The sequence below is a fragment of the Microcebus murinus genome, chromosome 25 (assembly GCF_040939455.1).
Source record: "Microcebus murinus isolate Inina chromosome 25, M.murinus_Inina_mat1.0, whole genome shotgun sequence".
In the NCBI taxonomy this organism is placed as follows: domain Eukaryota; kingdom Metazoa; phylum Chordata; class Mammalia; order Primates; family Cheirogaleidae; genus Microcebus; species Microcebus murinus.
The window spans coordinates 19,512,679-19,531,294 of NC_134128.1; the positions used below are offsets into that span (position 1 = coordinate 19,512,679).

At 40.6% G+C, this 18,616-nt stretch overlaps 1 protein-coding gene across 7 annotated transcripts in view; it reads right to left on the reverse strand.

Moving 5' to 3' along the window:
• CELF2 (CUGBP Elav-like family member 2) overlaps positions 1-18,616 on the reverse strand; it is a 724,899-nt gene that overhangs the window by 358,099 nt on the left and 348,184 nt on the right. For all 7 annotated transcript variants that reach the window (XM_075997468.1, XM_075997471.1, XM_012740321.3 and 4 more), the window contains one exon: positions 14,055-14,090. In XM_075997468.1, the coding sequence (XP_075853583.1) occupies positions 14,055-14,090 (36 nt within the window). The remainder of the gene's footprint in view (positions 1-14,054; positions 14,091-18,616) is intronic.

Sequence of the window (18,616 nt, forward strand, 5' to 3'; positions counted from 1 at the left end):
GTATTCTGAACTCATATGGGCTCAATAACATGATATTGCCTTTATACAGCTCTTTCCAATCTACAGGATTCTACCGTGGTTTTATATTAATAGTAACTCAGAGTTTGAAAAAGAAATTACTCCCGCAGTGGCAGGTTCCAAAATGCTTTGTAGCGTCTCCTCGAAAAGTAAATAAAAACAAGTCAATCAGATAGAAGGTAGAATCATAAATAAAAGCATCGTATTCTTAAAGGTCTGGATGTGGGCCTTGGAAAGAGACTGCTACTTCTTTCAAACAAGATGTAACTGGTGTTTCTGCATTTCTTGGCTACTCATAGGATGGTTTAAGGGCTAGAATTATTGGAACCCCATGAGAGCTTGTTAGAAACGCAGAATTTCAGATTTCACTCCAGAACAACTCAATCAGAATATGCATTTAAGCAAAGTCCTCAGGTGACTTTCATGGATATCAAAATTTGAGAACCGCTGTTCTATACCACATATTGGTAACTACCATCCACGCTTGTTTCAACACTTTGCTTTTATTCCGATACAGCAAGGCTATGGTGGAAAATAGCAGAAACGAGGTTTTTATCCCCAGGGGTGGGAGAAATGAGTTATCAAAGAATGAGGGGAAGAAAGGTACAAACAGAAAACAGTTAAAAAGGCTCCTGGCTCTATCACTCTGAGAACAGGCACTGAAATAAGTAGGGTTCCCTCCACACCAAGAACATACTGCCTTGTCAAGTGAGCCCAAGTAGTGTGGTCATCAATACAATGTCCTGCTTCAGACTCCCTGATTTTCAGTCTACTCATCTGTAGCACAAGGAAACAACACAAAACAAGTTCCAAGTAGCTCTAAGACTCTATACTTCTAGACGCAAAAAATAACAGGCTGAGTGTATACTGCAGGGAGAACAGTCATGTAACATGAGACTATTTGCACAAATTTCACACATACTACTTTGTGATCTTCTCAGGGACAATCTTTTAGTTAAAATGTGATTAGTGCTCCACTGACAATAAGCATTTCTTTACCTTTTTTTTTTCCCCTCTGATGGTCTCATTGCTTTTTTCTACTTTACAAAAGCCAACTACAAGGCACATGTGTATCAGAGAAGGCAGAAGGTGTAACGAGAGAGAGGAAGAGGAAAAGAGTGAAGAGTATAAGAAAACTTTGCAGAACCCCTGGGTTAGGAGAATTCCTGACAACCACCATGACTCTACTTTGCTTTCCAAGGGTTTGTTCCTTTTGCAGGACTTTGTGTCTCATTTATAAAGTACAGTCATCCTTTGCTACTGCTAGGAAGAGGAGCATGTCTTTTGCAACCTTCCCAGCATCTCTGCATGATGTCTGAGTGGCCACAAGCGTCCCTGTATCTCAAATCCCCATGGCTCAGCAGCCCCTGGGATGACATGCCAAGTCAGCTACCAGGCAGCCACTTTGTGATCTATTTCCCCTTACCTAGTATACCTATGGTTGTCCCAAAGCACCCCCAAAATAACCTCTGCTCTTTTATAGGAAATCTTAATTTATAATATTTAGGCAATACAGGAGCAAGGTGACACAATGAATAGCTAAAATGTCACACTAACCTTGGGTTTCAAGTCACCCCGGTTAAAGACACTCTTGCATCATGGAAGTTGAACTTGGACAGGACTTTCTCAACTCAGTGTTGTCAACTGCCAGGGCTCCAGGCAAGAAGGCAGAAAAGATGAAACCTCAGAGGTGATGAAATAAGCTAAGAAACACCCAGCCAAGATGAGAAAGGCCAAATGAGAACAAGCAGAGTACACACTTCTGTTGCCAACAGATGTCCCCTAACAGTGTCATGTGCCACATTTCCATGGTGGATGTCAGGAAGGAGATGGCAGCTGAGGTGGGCAGTCAAAGGACAAGCACAGTCTATGAGGATGTCACCCTAGAGAAGTCTTTTTTTTTTTTTTCCCTGCTCAGAAATTGCCAGAATGAATTAGAATCCTTCTGAGCATTGCATTTATCTCTGCAGGAACATTATGTGTCCCTGAAGAATCTCTATCAGATTTGCATCTTGGCTAACTTGGCAAGGAACGTCACCAGGAAGAGACAACTGCAAAACCCACGTGTGTGTACAAAACGGTCTCAACTAAATCTCTGGGCAAACAGTGCCCAAGACGCTTAATCACTGAAAGTCCAGGCTTCCAGTCCCACGCTGAGAACAGCTCCTCCGCTCCCACCCTCTAGCCTTTGTCTCAAATTCAGCACAAAACAACCCTCCTTCCAGCCCTGCGAGTTTCTAGAGGCTCTTCCCCCAGACTTGCGTGGTTTTTGTTAGATGCTGCGACACTTCCCAACGGCTCTCTCCTTCATTGCTCGGGTTTCTGTAAGTAATAGTGATTCATTTTTTCCCAATGTTTTCTGTCATCAACTGTTTCTTTTTTATTTCTGCAATGAGCAGTCTAGTTCCAGCACTGATCATCCTCACTGGAACCATGCACAAAAAAATCCCGATCTCCCATTTACTCATTAGTTCATGTGATGTGTATTTGAGCACCTACTGTGTGCTAAAGGCCCTGGGCTAGGTGCTGAGCACAGAAAGGCAAGCAGAGTAGATTTGGGTCCAGTCCTCGAGGAATTTACAGGCTCGTGGCTCTCCCCGCCATGACAGATTTTGCAGGACACCATGAGATTAATCTTGCCAACGTGCTCTTTGAATCACATTTTTACCTTGCTCAAATGCCCTGAATGGCTGGCTTCCTGAGTACAAAGAAAATCAAAAGCAAAATGCTAATCATCAAAGAAACGCAAATCAAAACTACAGTGAGACAGTTCACCCCAATTAAACTGGCTGTTGACAAAGAAGACAGAAAAAAAAAAATAACCAATGCTGGTGCTGATGTGGAGAAAGGGAATTCTTACACACTGTTGGTGGGAATGTAAATTAGTACAGCCGGGATGGCAAACTGTGGAGGCTACTCAAAAAAATTAAAAATAGAATTATCATTTGATGCAGCAATTCAACTACTGGGTATATATACAAAAGGAAGTGAAATTAGTAGGTCAAAGAGATACCTGCATCCTGTGATTATTGCTACACTATTCACAACAGCCAAGATTTGAAATCAATCTAAGTGTCTGTCAACAGATGAATGGATAAAGAAAATGTGGCATATACATGCAATGGAGTACTATTCAGCAATAATAAAGAATGAAGTCCTGCCATTTGTGACAACATGGGTGAACCTGGAGGACATCATTTTAAGTGAAATAAACCAGGCAGAGAAAGACAAATACTGCACGATCTCACTCATACGTGGCATCTAAAGAAATTGATTTGATAGAAGTAGGGAGTAGAATGGTGGTTTCCAGGGACTGGGAAGAAAAAGGGGAGAGGGAGACAGAGGGACAGATTGGTCAATGGGTACAAAGTTACAGGTTGGTTATGAGGAATAAACTCTGATGTCCAATGGCACAGTAGGGTGACTATGGTCACAATACGGTATTGTACATTTCAAAATAGCTAGAAGAGGGGATTTTAAATGTTCTCCCCATAAAGAAATGATGAATGGATGAAGTGATGGACATGCTATTGATATATACCCTCATTTGATTTTTACACAATGCATATGTGTATCCAGACATCACAGTGTACCCTAAACATATGTATGAATATTACGTGTCTATTAAAAAAAGTCAAATGCCTCTAACATTCTAAAGCTTTACAATATGGCCTCTACCTACTTTTCTAATTCCATATTTCATTATTCTCTCAACCAACCATCAGAGTGAAACCAGCTGGCTGAAATCTCCATCTTGGGAAACTCTGCATCCCTTGCTCTTTGTTACTGCCCATTCTGTTCCCAGAAGACAAATGCCCTCCAGAGTGATGTTTTTCTAATTGCCACACAAATCATGTTCTCTCTCTTCTCCGCACTGAACTGTGGGGTACATTTATATGGTACTCAACATATCACGTGACAGAATTTGTGGTAAGAAAGAACATACTTTCTCCTACTATAATTCGGATTTCTACTTTTAGGATCTTTTAGTTCTTTAGTTCATGTTTATTTGACAGAGTAAAACATGGTACCTATGGGGTATAATGTGATCAATGTGATGTTTTGATCTATGTTTTGACCTTGGAATGATGAAATCAAGTTAATTAACATCTCCATCACCTCACATCCTGAGCTTTTTTGGGGATGAGAACATTCAAAATCTACCCTCTTAGCAATTTTCCAGTATACAATACATGCATGCTAATGCTAGTCCCTATGGTATATTATAGATCTCTCCAAGTTATTGCTCGTATCAAACTGAAATTCCATACCCTTTGACTAACATCAGCCCATTTCCTATCATACTACCACCTCCAGCCCCTGGTAACTACCATGCTATCCTCTGTCTCTATGAGTACTACTTTTTTTAAGTAGAATCCTTTGGTTCTCAAAGGCAGGGGTCATTGTACCTTGTACCCCACTGTGGGACCTCATATATTCCCTTCCTCATTTAGGTGCACCATGCTGTCACTAGTATTAATATTGCTAATGTCAGTAGATGCATTTTTATGTTTCGTTACTGTGTTCATAAACATCTTTTTTTTTTTTTTGTTTTGAGACAGGGTCTCACTCTGTAGCCCTGGATAGAGTGCCGTGGTGTCAGCCTAGCTCACAGCAACCTCGAACTCCTGGGCTCAGGTGATCCTCCTGCCTCAGCCTCCCGAGTAGCTGGGACTACAGGCATGCACAACCACGCCCGGCTAACTTGTTCTATATGTTTTTAGTTGTCCAATTTACTTCTTTCTATTTTTAGTAGAGACGGGGATCTCACTCTAGCTCAGGCTGGTTTCAAACTCCTGACCTTGATCTGCCTGCCTCGGCCTCCCAGAGTGCTGGGATTACAGGCGTGAGCCACCACGCCGGGCTGCATCTTCATTATTAATCAAATACTTAAAAAAATTGTAAACCATCTACAGAAACCTGTAGATGTAAGGGTTTCATCTTAAGACTTCATCGTAAGCCTAATTCGGAAATGACTTTCCTTTACTTTGGAAGGGGTCTTGGGGCCTTCCCTCCTGGGCATTAGGAGCCACCAGGTGTCACCATTGTAGATGCTAGCCATAGCCCTCTGGCTCTGAGTGAGGGAGGGTCGCAAATGCTGTATTGTGCTGGGAAAGTGGAATTTCCACTTATTCACCGGGTAATTATGTTCCCAACCCCGAGTTTCTCTTTGGAATCCTTTATGTAGCTCAGCGCTACTCCTTAAAGTCACACCCCCTCAAAGCATGACGAGCAGAGGTTTAAGGATGAATAGTCAGGCTGAACAGCGCATTTATTTTCTCTGTTGGCTTGTGTCGCTGCCTCTGCTCGGTTTTTATGTGGCGTTTTGTGAGTTTAATGTTGCTTATTTGAAAAATGAAAACAACACAGGCTGCTTGAGTGGTTTGGGCCCAAAAGGAAAACTGTATATTTGCCAGAAAGAAGGGAAAGGAAAATACGTAATAGAAACATTTACAAAACCTAATCTGAAAAGAAGGGTTTACAAGGTTTAAGACTACCCATGTCTACACGAGAATACATTCTTTATTAATTTATGTGCTCTTGGTAGCTTGACAATTCCAAACATCAATAGAGCTCAATGTTTAAGAGGGTATAAAATACAAACCAACCTTGGGCGGGCAGAGAAACTCTACCACCTGATTTTTTTTTTTTTTTTTTTTGTCAAAGCTACGCAGATAGCAAAATCTGAATCCCTCCAGGGTACAAGAAGGCTTTTCACCTAACATGGGTGTGCTTTTTCACATTACAAAAGGCTATTACATAAATATGAGAAAGCTGCATTCGACATATAATTTTATCTTGGCAGTATCCCTTTAAATACAAAAGAAAATCAATGACAAAAGGTTATGAAACCAAATTATTAACCCAAGGGGCTGCAATGGCTCTTAGGATGCTCAAGCTAGGCATTCTCCTTTGTTTCTCATTGGCTCTGGTTGTGTGTGTGTGTTGTGTACGTGTGTGTATTTTCCCCTTAATCCTCTATAGAAGTGCAACTTTTACACAGCAAATAAGGAATTCTAATTGCAAAACGATACCCTACATGGAAATCATTTTCTGCCCCTTTGCTCTGTAAACTCTGAAGCTATGAATGCTTCCACAAACAGAATGAATAAAGCTCTAATTCTCTACGGTGACAAATTCAGGAAATGGCAGGTTTTTAATCTTAAAGGCGTTCCACTGCTACACAAAGGCCCTCACACACAAGTAATAGAATTCTCAAATTAGAATAAATTGTGCTTCTAAGAATTTTTATTTTGACCATTTATTGCAGGTAGCATTTGTGGCTCCTATCACATAGCTCTGAATTGTGGAGCAGATAAGGAAAATCTAAAAGGGAAAAAAAAAATTAGGGCAGGCCTTTATTAAATTTTAAAGTATGTCTTTGCTATACTCTTATAAAGAGCCAAATAGGGTATCGAAATCTCTGGAGATCACCAGTATAATTTCTTTATCATGTTCCATTTAAAATTTAATTATGCGGTCTACAACTAGAAGAATCTGAGCCGTCTAAATAGGTCATGCAGCGAGTAACTTAATATTCTAAAGTTTTCCTTGTAAAGATCATTCCTTTGATAGTCTGTTACACATCAGAGCACTATATTATAAAACAAGTGTAATTTAATTCAGTCACTACAGACTCTTACACACATATATAAAGAATGAAATTGTTTTGATTTAGGTGATTTGGAGAATAAATGAAAACCACAGTCCCCATGGGTGGTGTCTGCATATAGACTTTCTTTGGGTCAGCCTCGTTTACACGTGTCATAGCAAGGTCAAGGGAATTTCACATTTAATGCTTTGGTTATTTTGTTTTAATCATCAATCATCATTCCCAGCAAGGCAGCACTATAGCAGTGAATAATTAAAATCTAAATTAGAGGTTCATGTGGCCGATGGCTTGGTATTTCTGAATGCTCTACTTCAGATTTCAACGAACGTGCAACTTGAATTTTCTTATAATAACAGAGTAAGTGCTCTTTTAAGTACTTTACACAGATCACTTCACTTGATTCTCAGAATGATCAATCCTATCCTCACCTTCTTTTACAGATGAAGAAAATGAGGCACTGAGAGGTGACAGAACTGACACAAGGTCACAGAACCAGGTAAGTGACCAAATTGGGATTTGAACACAGGCTGGAGTTTTGTTCTAGATGCAAGTTTATGATGCAATATGGTGTCTTCTCTGTGACAAGAATATGACCCCTGCATCTTGGTAAAAGTGATTAGCATGAAACTGTCTTTGAATGACCCACACTCACCGCTACTGTGTATTGAATGCCTGCCTGCTGTGTTCAGGCACTGGGCTAAACACTCCTTGTGTGGATTACCTCCTCATGGCCACACTAGGAGATGCGTGTTATAATTATTCCACATCTATAAATGCAAAACGGAGGCAGAGATATTAACTAACTTGCTCAAGGTCACATGGTTAGGCAATAGCAGACACAGGTGTCAAGAATGTCTGAGCTCAAACGATGCCACACCCTCAACAGCAAAAGCTCTGCACAGCTCGGTGACTGTCACATTTAGGTCAATGACGTTCCAGCCAGTTGGACGAATTTTTCTAGGTGCCAAAGACCACAAGGCAGTGAGCAGAGTGGGAAGGGTGACAGAAGGAAGGAATCATAGATGGGGTCTACCACTGGTTCTTTGGGAAAAGGCTTCCTCAATCCTTCCTCCCTCCCTTCCCAACTCAAACCTTCATTCATTCATTCAAACATGTATTAATTCATCTGAACATCTATTCAGACGGTCAAACTCCCACGACACTTATGCAAATATTTATTCATTGCCTACTATGTTCCAGGCACCACTAGGCGATGAAGACAAGCACTGAATGACAATGGGGGTTTCCGAATGTTTCCTACTTAGCGGAGAAGGTACAAAGCCCTCCAAGAAACGTCACTATCAAGTGACACCGATGCCAGGGTAGGAGTTCGCACTGAGGGCTTTGGGAACTCGCAGGAGGAGGGGAAAACCCTTCAGGGAAGAGAGGGCATTCAGGCAATGACACCTAAGATGTGTCTAGGACAGAGGACAGAGAACCTTTGGATTAAAGTCTAGTAAATATCTCCAGGTTGCCAGGCCATATCATCTCTGCCACAACTACTCAAGTCTGACGCTGTAGCACAAGAACAGGCACAGACAATAGGAAAATGGATATGTGTGGCTGTGCTTCCCCCCAAAATTATTTATAAGCATAGGCTGTGGGCTGGATTTGGTCTGTGGGCTATAGTTTGCCAACCCTGGTCTAGAAGAACAAGTGAGAGAGAGAGAGAGAGTTTGGGAGGGCAGAGAAGAGAAGGGACACAACAAGGGGGGCTTCCAAGTCAAAGCAGGAACGAGTGCAATGACTGGGAGGCAAGGTATCAGTTTGCTCATCTCTAAAATGGGGGCTCATTCAACAGTTATTCAACATTCATTCACTGACTGTCAGACCTGTTCTTGGTCTTATACATGGAGGAATAAATCAGACAGGCAAGGGGGACATGGTTCTGGGACAGAAGCGCAGCTGAGACGTCACGGTCAGGGGGCAGTAGGATGGTTGAGTGCAGGAAGTAGAAAACTGGGCTGTGTAAGGTGTGCAAACCAGGCACTCAGGCCAGTGAGCTTTTTACAGTGAATCTGAAAGAGGAAGTTTCCAGGAATTGCAAGGCCTCTGGATGCCATGGGTTTACCCACTGCCACGTGCTCACACCTGACCCACCCACTCCAGTCCCGCTCAGAGGGTCAAGCTCAGCATGCTGTCCCTGGCTGCCTCCAACCACAAGTAGCTCATCTTGGGGCTGAAATCCTGCAGCACCTTTCATTAGCTGAGATGTTTTTCTGCTGCTTCTATGGCATTAAACACTTCGCTCTAGCACTGGGATTATCCAGACTTTCTCCACTAAACTACTGCAGGGAAGAGACGGTACTCTGTTCCTATGGAGCCTGCAACTGCACCTGGCATATGTCTAGCGCTCGATGTACCTTTGCTGAATGAGTGAACAGAGGGTGAATTCTGTCAATACTGAACAGCACCAGACGTGGGTCCCAGGAGGCCTAGGGGAGTAGCTGTTTCTTAGGGATTACAAAGAAGACAGAATAAGGCCTTAGGCTCTAGGTCACTTAGTAAGAGGTTGGACTGGAAGTACCAACATGTTTATCTTCTAATTTCCTTTTTCTTTTTTTTGAGACAGACTCTCGCTCTGTCACCCAGGCTAGAGTGCCATGGCATCATCATAACTCATTGCAACCTCAAATTCCTGAGCTCACGCAATCTTCCTGCCTCAGTTTACCAAGTAGCTGGGACTACAGGCATGTGCCACCATGCCCGGCTACTTTTTCTGGTTTTAGTAAAGACAGGGTCTCACTCTTGCTCAGGTTGGTCTCGAACTCCTGAGCTCAAGCGATCCTCCCACCTCAGCCTCCCAGAGTGCTAGGATTACAGGCGTAAGTCACCCCGACTGGCCTATCTTCCAATTTCTAAAAGCCTTTCTGAAGATGGCATTTTACACTGAGGACAAGGAGAAATAGGAGGAACTGTAATCTACCAAAGCCCTCCGCAGGGACCGGAAGGTCTAACTCTAAACCCTTCTAGAGCCACAGGTAGGAAGTTGAGCTGCCAGAGCTCAACTTTATTCTCTGTCTCACCTTTTCCATCTGTTGCTGCCTGACTGGTCACATTCACGACTCAGAAATACAGACAACTACACCCTTCCACTAAATGAAACTTGTTCAGTTCCAATTTCAGAAAGGACAGACCCCAATTTAATACCAAAATTCCATATGTAAAACTGCAATCGAGTGACTTATTTTTGATAGTCACACAAACCAAGCAGTTGTGTGTTCTTGGTAGATGCTCTCAATAATCCTATGGTATATACAATGCAGGTCTAGGATTTGGGAGTTCTATTACTTACTTGAAAAAAAAGATCAACTTACTGGATTAAAATGCAAGAGAGAAGTCTCAGTTTTTCTTTCATAACTTTAACCTTTGGCCCCTGCTTCCAGTGGTTTATGCTAAAGATCTAGTAGAAGATGACATCTGATTTATATGTTTAATTACTTTAAGCTTCATTTACCCATATTTCATGGTTCTCAAGAAGGGTACCAACTTCTGGATGTTGTATATAAGAACCAGCATGTGCATCTCTGCAATAATACTTAAGATATTTCTACTAAGTCCTATTATATCTCTGTATTTTCCAAACTGTTTAATTTATGTTGAGTAACAGAGGACTATGTTAACAAGGAATTAAAATGTGCTCTCTTTTTCAAAAACAGCAGCTAATAGTGCATGATTACAATAAAACCTCTGTTCATATAAACCTTGTTTATATCTTTGCTCTGCTACCCAAAATAAAATTTTATCTCTTTGTAGGCACCATTTATATTAATACTCCAGCTTATTACAATTCATTTCGTGCCTCCGTTCCATCTGAATAATTGGGGTTTCATCATGACTTAATTAAAACACGTCTTACCTAAACACAACACCCTTCCCTATAAAAATCAGATATTGAAAAACATTACTGTAATGGGGGGGGAAAAAAAGTTCAGATTGCTAAATTGTCCTGGGCTGCCAGCAAAAATAAAAGCAAGAAGTCCTACGTAAGATCGAAAATGATCATTTTTCATAGTTCAAGACATGGAACCGTACACACCCTTCTCCAAGACATATCAAGATAAAGAGATCAGCAGGAGTGGTCCATGTAGCCAGTTTAAATATTTGTTTTAATCCCGACAAGATCATTGGCTTTAATATTCATAATATAATTATAATGCTTAGTGCATGTTGCTCATATACTCCAATTTTTTTTTTTTCTGGTGACATATTATTACCAAGCTTTATTTTCAGCCATGGCAAGAATTCAAACACACATTTAGGTTATCATTAGTAATGAAAAACAAACCTGGCGCCTGTTCACATACCTTGTGTGCATATCTCGTTTCAACTTTGAGAACAGTTTTAACTACCCACACCCAATCTGCTGCTATGTGATTGGCACATTTTCACAGAATACTACCAACCAGTGGCCAGCTACTTTAAAGAAATGCCACGTAAGGCAATGAAAGTGGAAATACTCTACCCTCACCCAACTGTCGTAAATGGCCTTTGGGAAAATTTCCAGACAGTGAAAGCCAATGAAAACCACACCATACAACTTTTCTAAAAATGCCACCGTCTTCCTTCTCAGCCACATACCACCAGTTAGCAGTTGCCTGCATTGCCATTTTCCATTTTTTTTTTCCGAGATGTCACAGCGTGAGCATGCTTTTATGACTAAAAGGATAAAGAACTCAAAGTGTCATGTTCCACTAATCATTAGCCGACAAACAAACAAAATAACCACAGGTGCCTTGTTCTCAATAGCACCGAGGTATTTCAGGGCTCATTTGCACTTTTTCCTGATGACAGGCTGAAGAAAAAATAATAATAATAAAAAAAAGGCTGAAAACGTAAACAAGCAATGGAATTCTACAAGGTTGTGCAAACACACGCACACACTCGCAGAAGGAATATTCCAGACACCCAGGGAAGAAGTCATCATTGGATAATCGCATTATTTTATGTTAATGTGAGGAAGGGAAATACTTGTCAGCAGAAACATCCCAAATGGTCCCCAAGAAAGTCCAACGAACACCTGAGGCTACTACATTGGAAGCGTAATTGAGAAATAACTCACGTCCTTTTTGTTATACATTACAACGACATCCAATTGCAGTTAGAACGGGACTGTCGGTGCGTTGTTTGTTTGCAACATGATTCAACATTAGAGTAACTAAAATTCATGGGGGAAAAAAATAAGGAGGCTCATTACCAAAATACCACCCACCAAACTCAAGAAGGGAGCAGGGTTTCCCTCAGGTGCTAAACCAGCCACAGCGGATCCTTCTCCTGGGGAACTTGTGAGTTGCTGCTTAGTATTTGCAATACAGCAGCACTTAATAGAATTCAGGGTGCTGCTTCTGATTTTCCCAGACATCTAAGTCATTTTCATCTGCATGATCACAGCATGGTGTGAGTCTCTTCCCACCAAACAGAGGTGCTCTGCCCCTTAGCTGTTGTATAAAAGTTTTAAAGTCATTTCTCATTCCATAATTTTAGGACTAACTTCTTCACCACAAACACGGGCAGACACACAACCCTCACTTCTCCCCTGCAAATGACGGCATCCTCAGGTCTTCACCGAGGGGACTTATTCTCGAGTGGAAGGACAAGGACAAAGAAACTCAGCCAGGGGATACAGGGACACCAGAACACACACGTGTGGGTTTAACTCCGTAAACGGGCGCACGGCTGAAATGTTTCTTTAGGACGTTGGCCAAAAAGTGAGAACTTACAGTAATTTAAATATTTGGATCACAGTAAACAGTTTTTTTGGCGAAATGAATCATGATCCTATAAGCAAAGATTTTCTTTACATACAAAAAAAGCAACCGAATTGCTTATCGTCTAGAACAGATGGCCATGATTTGCACTCGCCCCTATTCTCTGGTGCCAGTCATGGAGATCACATTCCCTCACTCTTCTCTTTCCTGTCCTTCCTATTCTCTTGATTTCCAACAGTTTCCAGGCAACACCCTGTGACCTCCTGATTGATTCACAAATGGTTACTGAGCACCCTCAGAGACTAAGGCATGCTCATAGGTATCTTAAGGGTACATTCTAGATACACAATGCCCAGTTTGGTACCTCTTAAAATGTCACTCCTTCCTCCCTCCCTCCTTTCCTTCCATTAAATAGTGATAATCATTCTCTCTCTCTCTCTTTTTTTTTTTTTTTGAGACAGAGTCTCACTCTGTTGCCTGGGCTAGAGTGCCGTGGCATCAGCCTAGCTCACAGCAACCTCAAACTCTTGGGCTCAAACGATCCTCCTGACTCAGCCTCCCCAGTAGCTGGGACTACAGGTGTGCACCACCACGCCTGGCTAATTTTTTCTATTTTTAGTAGAGACGGGGTCCTGCTCTCGCACAGGCTGGTCTCGAACTCCTGACCTCAATCTACCCCCCCACCCTGGCCTCCTAGAGTGCTAAGATTACAGGTGTGAACCACCGTGCCCGGCCGTTTCTTAATGGCTAGTTATCTAGATCTTACATTCTGTTAATCATACCTTACTTTATATGCATAGACATAAAATATCAAAAACATATAAAATACATCGATCAATTACATATCGATTTCTTTTCCTGGTATAATATTACCACATATTTATTTAAATGACAATAAGAATTAAGATGCATTTATATCATCAAAACTAAGATGTAAGTTCTTTAGGGGAAGCTCAGGATTCTTTTATAAATCTAAAAATTCCTGAAAATAACAATAATAATGAATACCTTAAAGAAATAACCCAGCCGGGCGTGGTGGCTCACGCCTGTAATCCTAGCACTTTGGGAGGCCGAGGCGGGTGGATTGCTCAAGGTCAGGAGTTCGAAACCAGCCTGAGCGAGACCCCGTCTCTACCAAAAATAGAAATAAATTAATTGACCAATTAAAAATATATATACAAAAAATTAGCCGGGCATGGTGGCGCATGCCTGTAGTCCCAGCTACTTGGGAGGCTGAGGCAGGAGGATCGCTTGAGCCCAGGAGTTTGAGGTTGCTGTGAGCCAGGCTGACGCCACGGCGCTCACTCTAGCCTGGGCAACAAAGGGAGACTCTGTCTCAAAAAAAAAAAAAAAAAAAAAAGAAATAACCCAATTCATTATGTTTTTCGATTGCCAATTCCCATGAATATAATAAAGGAAACAACATCGTTGATTTCTGTGGCAAATATTGCTCATATATACATCTCCAAATATAGTGTATAACTCCAAAGGAATGAGAATTATTTCTCTGAGTCACGTATGAACATGAGCCTCATTACTTCTTGGGGACATCACATATATGTAACTCGTGCATCGTTTTTGTCATTTGCATAATGATATACGCGAGGTCTTAAAATCTGACATGAGGAAGAGAAGACTTGTTATAGAGAACACAGTGCTATACTTTCTGAACGTTTCAGAAACCATTACAGAGTAAGCAAAGCCGGCTTGCTCACCTTGGTAGACTTCCAGCTAACTCGGTAGCAGTCTCTCTGTAGGAGAAAAAGAAGATAAGTATGATTAAGCTTATTTAGGTAAATTATAAAAATTTGTTTAATTGCATAATAGGTATTACAGTATCATGTGTGAAGAAGACACTGTATATGCAGGTGTTTAGAAATTTAAAATTGACTAATCACATTTCTGATTAATTCCCATTAAACCTTTCAATGGTTACTTTCAAAGGAAATTTTACACACATGCAAAATATCTGGCTTTGCTTTCTAGTGGTAGAACGAACGTAACTGAGTTCAAAACATTAAAATTTAAAAATATACAAGATACAGAGAAACAGAAGAAAAAAATTCCCAAACCACCGTTTATACATTTTTCCAGTTAAACAAAATACCTACGATCTCTTTCCAAGAATCATTTAGGAACAAATTCCTTTGGGGATGTTTCCTCATGTTACTCGTTGTAACCTGAGGTTTACAAAGGACCCATAAACAGCACAAAATGTAATTCTTTCACTGGTAAGTTGCTGTTTTTCATTTTTTTCTTACAATGTCCCACCATTTGGGACTGTGTCAGGCAGATGCTATGATAATTCAAACGTTACTAATGAAAAACCATTAATGAATGACTCTATAGCATATTAATGGCAATTGACCAGAGACAAATTTCAAAACTAACTTTTTCTGCACTGCCATATTTTGTCTATGAGAGATTTATTCTTGGAAAGAAAGGGGAGCAATTGAGTATGAGGAGGAGATTTATACAAAGGTATTTTAAAAGCAGAGAAGGGTTCAACTTTAGACTGAGGGATTAAAGGTATAATTCTTAGGAGCAGTACATAATCTTCTTAGGGTCAAATAACCCTGTTAAGAATCTCATGAAAGACATAAACACCTCATGCAGAAAAAATAACAATATGCACGTGCACACACAACATGGTAGACAAACGTAGATGGTTCAGGGACTTCCTAAAGCTAATGTGTCAATCCTGGTTAGGAGTCTCAGCTTTAACATTTTCTGTCCCCATTTTGTCAATTCATATAAAGGACGACCTCCTCTTTGAACGTTCCCTGACCTTCCCCAGCTTCTAGAACTTTCTCCTCCTAGTTACTGTCTGTGATCATGCCTGGGTACCTTGGGGAAGTGGTACTTCCCACAGAGCTATACTTCCTTAAAAAAAAATAATGATTATAAGTTTAGCACCCATAGAAATGCTCTTTCCTAAGTAATTATATGATATTAAACCTTCAGATTTTATTACCATAGTAATGGCTTTAGGGAGAAAGTTTCCATCCTTCGTGCAAAACCACAGTTGAAGGCACTTTCCGCTACACGGCTGAATGCATCACACACATTCATCTTTTTTGAAGAACCGAGTGGCTGCCTAAGAAGTTTCTCTTTCCCAACAGAATTGGGAATGGTGGGTACCCCAGCTCAGAAGCACCCCTCTTTTTATTTTTATTTATTTATTTATTCTGAGACAGAGTTTCACTCTGTTGCCCGGGCTAGCACCCCTCTTTTTAGTCTTCCTTTGTAGTGTTTATCCTAACAGAAGTACCTTTATATGTTTATTTTATTATCATTATGCATTAGATGGCTATAAACTCAGAAGTTTATGTTAGAATTACAGATATTACTTGATGTCAATAATTACTAAAAACCTGAAGACGGTGTTGGAGCATGTAGCTCCAAGATTTAAAAAGCCAAAACAAAAACAAAGAAAGAACCACTGTATTTGACAGCAGCAAGTATTGCTTGGTAGCTAGGACTCACCAACCATTGCCAGTTTTGAGATCTGCAAATCAGCAAACACTAGAGCTTTCAAAAGCATGATTTGTTCATTTTTTTTTTTACCTATTTTCTATGGCTAGAAAAAAATTATCTGAATTATTCAAATTCTCACAAATTTATACCATTTATAAAGAAACCCTTGAGGAAAATAAAGTTGGCAGAATGTGCTATGGTTTTTTTAGATATCATCCCTCCCTAACACAACTGTAGGGACTTCAAGCAGGTGGCATAGAGACCATGCATTTTTCATTGAATTTTTATAGCTCGCAATGTCCATGATTAGCATTGCTTCCTGTGCTTAAGTCATCTTCATCCACTAATATTTATTCATCCAACACAGCCACTGAGCACTTAATGCTCAACGCACAGGCCACGCTGGGTACTCTGAGAGGCACCAACGTGAATTTAGATCTTGATCTTCCTTGCCAAGTGTTTACACTCCAGTAAAGGATATTATAGAAGGTACAAAGTGATGGATACTTCTTATGTTTCCACTCTTGAAAGCTCCTCTACCCCAAAGATGACATCTTATTCAAAATTTTGAATACTTGGTGGCTGGCATACAGCAGACACTCAATAAATACGAGTGCCATAGGACCATGAAACGTTTTCTACTTGCAGGTAATTCCACTCTCTTGAATTGATTTTTAAAAGTGCCTGATGTAGCTATAGCACTATTCTGAGTTTAACTGCACTGATTCCCAAGATTATCATAACCAAGATAATGTGATTGCAAGAAGAGAGCAGAACACGCTAACAACAACAACAACAAAAAACGAATGAAAACAATCACAAAAAAATGACAAAATGAAGTGATGTGATTCGAGTAAAAGAACTGTCTCAGGGACTAAGGAGTAGACTGAGATGATGGAAGGTATTTGTGTCTGATGGGTGATTCCTTTGACCTCCTGAGAATCTCTATGCCCCAGATTATAAGAATAATAATGCTGCCCTGTAATCTAAGGTTGCTGATGTGATCATCAAACATGTACAACCAGGAAAGCTCTCTACTCATTTGAACTTGTGCTATAAATTCAACTGTGTCAAAGGAAAAACTCCAGAAGAGATAGCATTCAAGTGTCCCTTGCATATCACACAGTTTCAGCGGATTATCTGTCATTCCTTTAAAAAACAAAAACAAACCCTTTAATTTTAAATGTGTAAAACATTCTTCAGGGTACAGACCAAGGCCAGCTTTTATCAGCTGTCTGAAATAACGCTTTCCCAGTCATCTCCTGTCCTTCCCCATTCCTGAACTATGCAAACAGTTCTTTTTTTAGGAAGTGTTGAAGCAAGAGTACACCATCTATTTCTGTGCAGTTTGCCAGTTTCCAAAATTAGCCGACAACTCTAAAACAGAGGACGAGTGTCAGCACGATAAATATTTTTAAGACCTGGAATATTTCTCTCCAATGGTAACTTTGGTTTGGTTTTTCTACAAGTACAGAGACTTTTTTAAAAATGGTAAAATACACTTTATTTTTGTTGCCTGTACTGCAAATGATTGAATGTTCTGGTTAAAGAAAGAGTGATGTTTCTTTATTTTAATTAAGGGTGAAAGTATTACCATCAAGCAAATTTTTTTCCTCCTCCTTTTTCTTTCTCTTTGTTTGATTTTTGGTCACCCAGCTTGAGGGAAACTGTGGGCCTTTAAAACTGGATCCATTTCCAAATAATATGCACAAAAGAAATTAGCTTAAAGGCGTCATTTCAAATCCATATATTAATTCGGAATAGTTAACTTTTTTTCTTGTGTGGTGAACCTCAACTCTGGAAAATCCCAAACACCTTATTATTTTTTGTTTCTTTTCTTTTTCATTTCAAAATATTTATAGGGGTATACACGTTTTGGTACCATGTATTGCTTTTGTACTGTTTGAGACAAAGTTATAAGTGTACCTATCACCCAGATAATGTACACTGTACCTGTTAGGTGTTATTTCACCCACCCCTTCCTTCTACCTTCCACCTGCATGCATTCATTGGATGGAGTCTTGCTGTGTTGCCCCGTCTCAAGTGCAGTGGTGTCATCGTAGCTCACTGCAACCTCCTAGGCTCAAATGATCCTACTACCTCTGCCTCTCTAGTAGCTAGGACTTTAGGAATCCCCCCCCCGCCCCCCCAGCTAATTTTTCTAGTTTTTGTAAAGATGGAGTCTTGCTCTTGGCTCAGGCTGATCTCGAACTCCTGAGCTCAAGCGATCCTCCCATCTCGGCCTCCCGGAGGGCTAGGATTACAGGCGTGAGCCACCTCGCCCGGCCCCAAACACCTTAGAGATTAAAGTTCCCTTTCTGTCATAGGAAGCCTAAAGACACTGTTCTTTTATTTTGCTCCAAATCTCCCTCTGGCCATTTATCTCCATATTTTCTTTATTTTGTTCCTTATTTCTTCTCCCCTACTTTTATCCTTCCTCAATTTTCACTCACATGATTAAAACATCAAAATGGGTGTGTGTCTGTGTGTTAATACAAATACAAAGCAATTATTCTCACGTGGGGCAATCCACGATCATACACACGCACGGGCATGCAATCTGCTCACGTTGATGGGGGTCTTATTTAACGCCAACCTCTATTCTAGGCCATTTACAGGTATTCCCTCACTCAAGCCCTATAAAAGCCTCATAATGTGGTTGTTGTTATTGAACCATGACAGCGACATGGAAAACGAGACAGAAAAATGTTAAGTCACTTCCCAAGGACACACTTGGGATAGGGAGAGGCAGGATTTGCAGCCCACGCTGTTCATTGTGGTGTCATGGATGTTAGGCTGC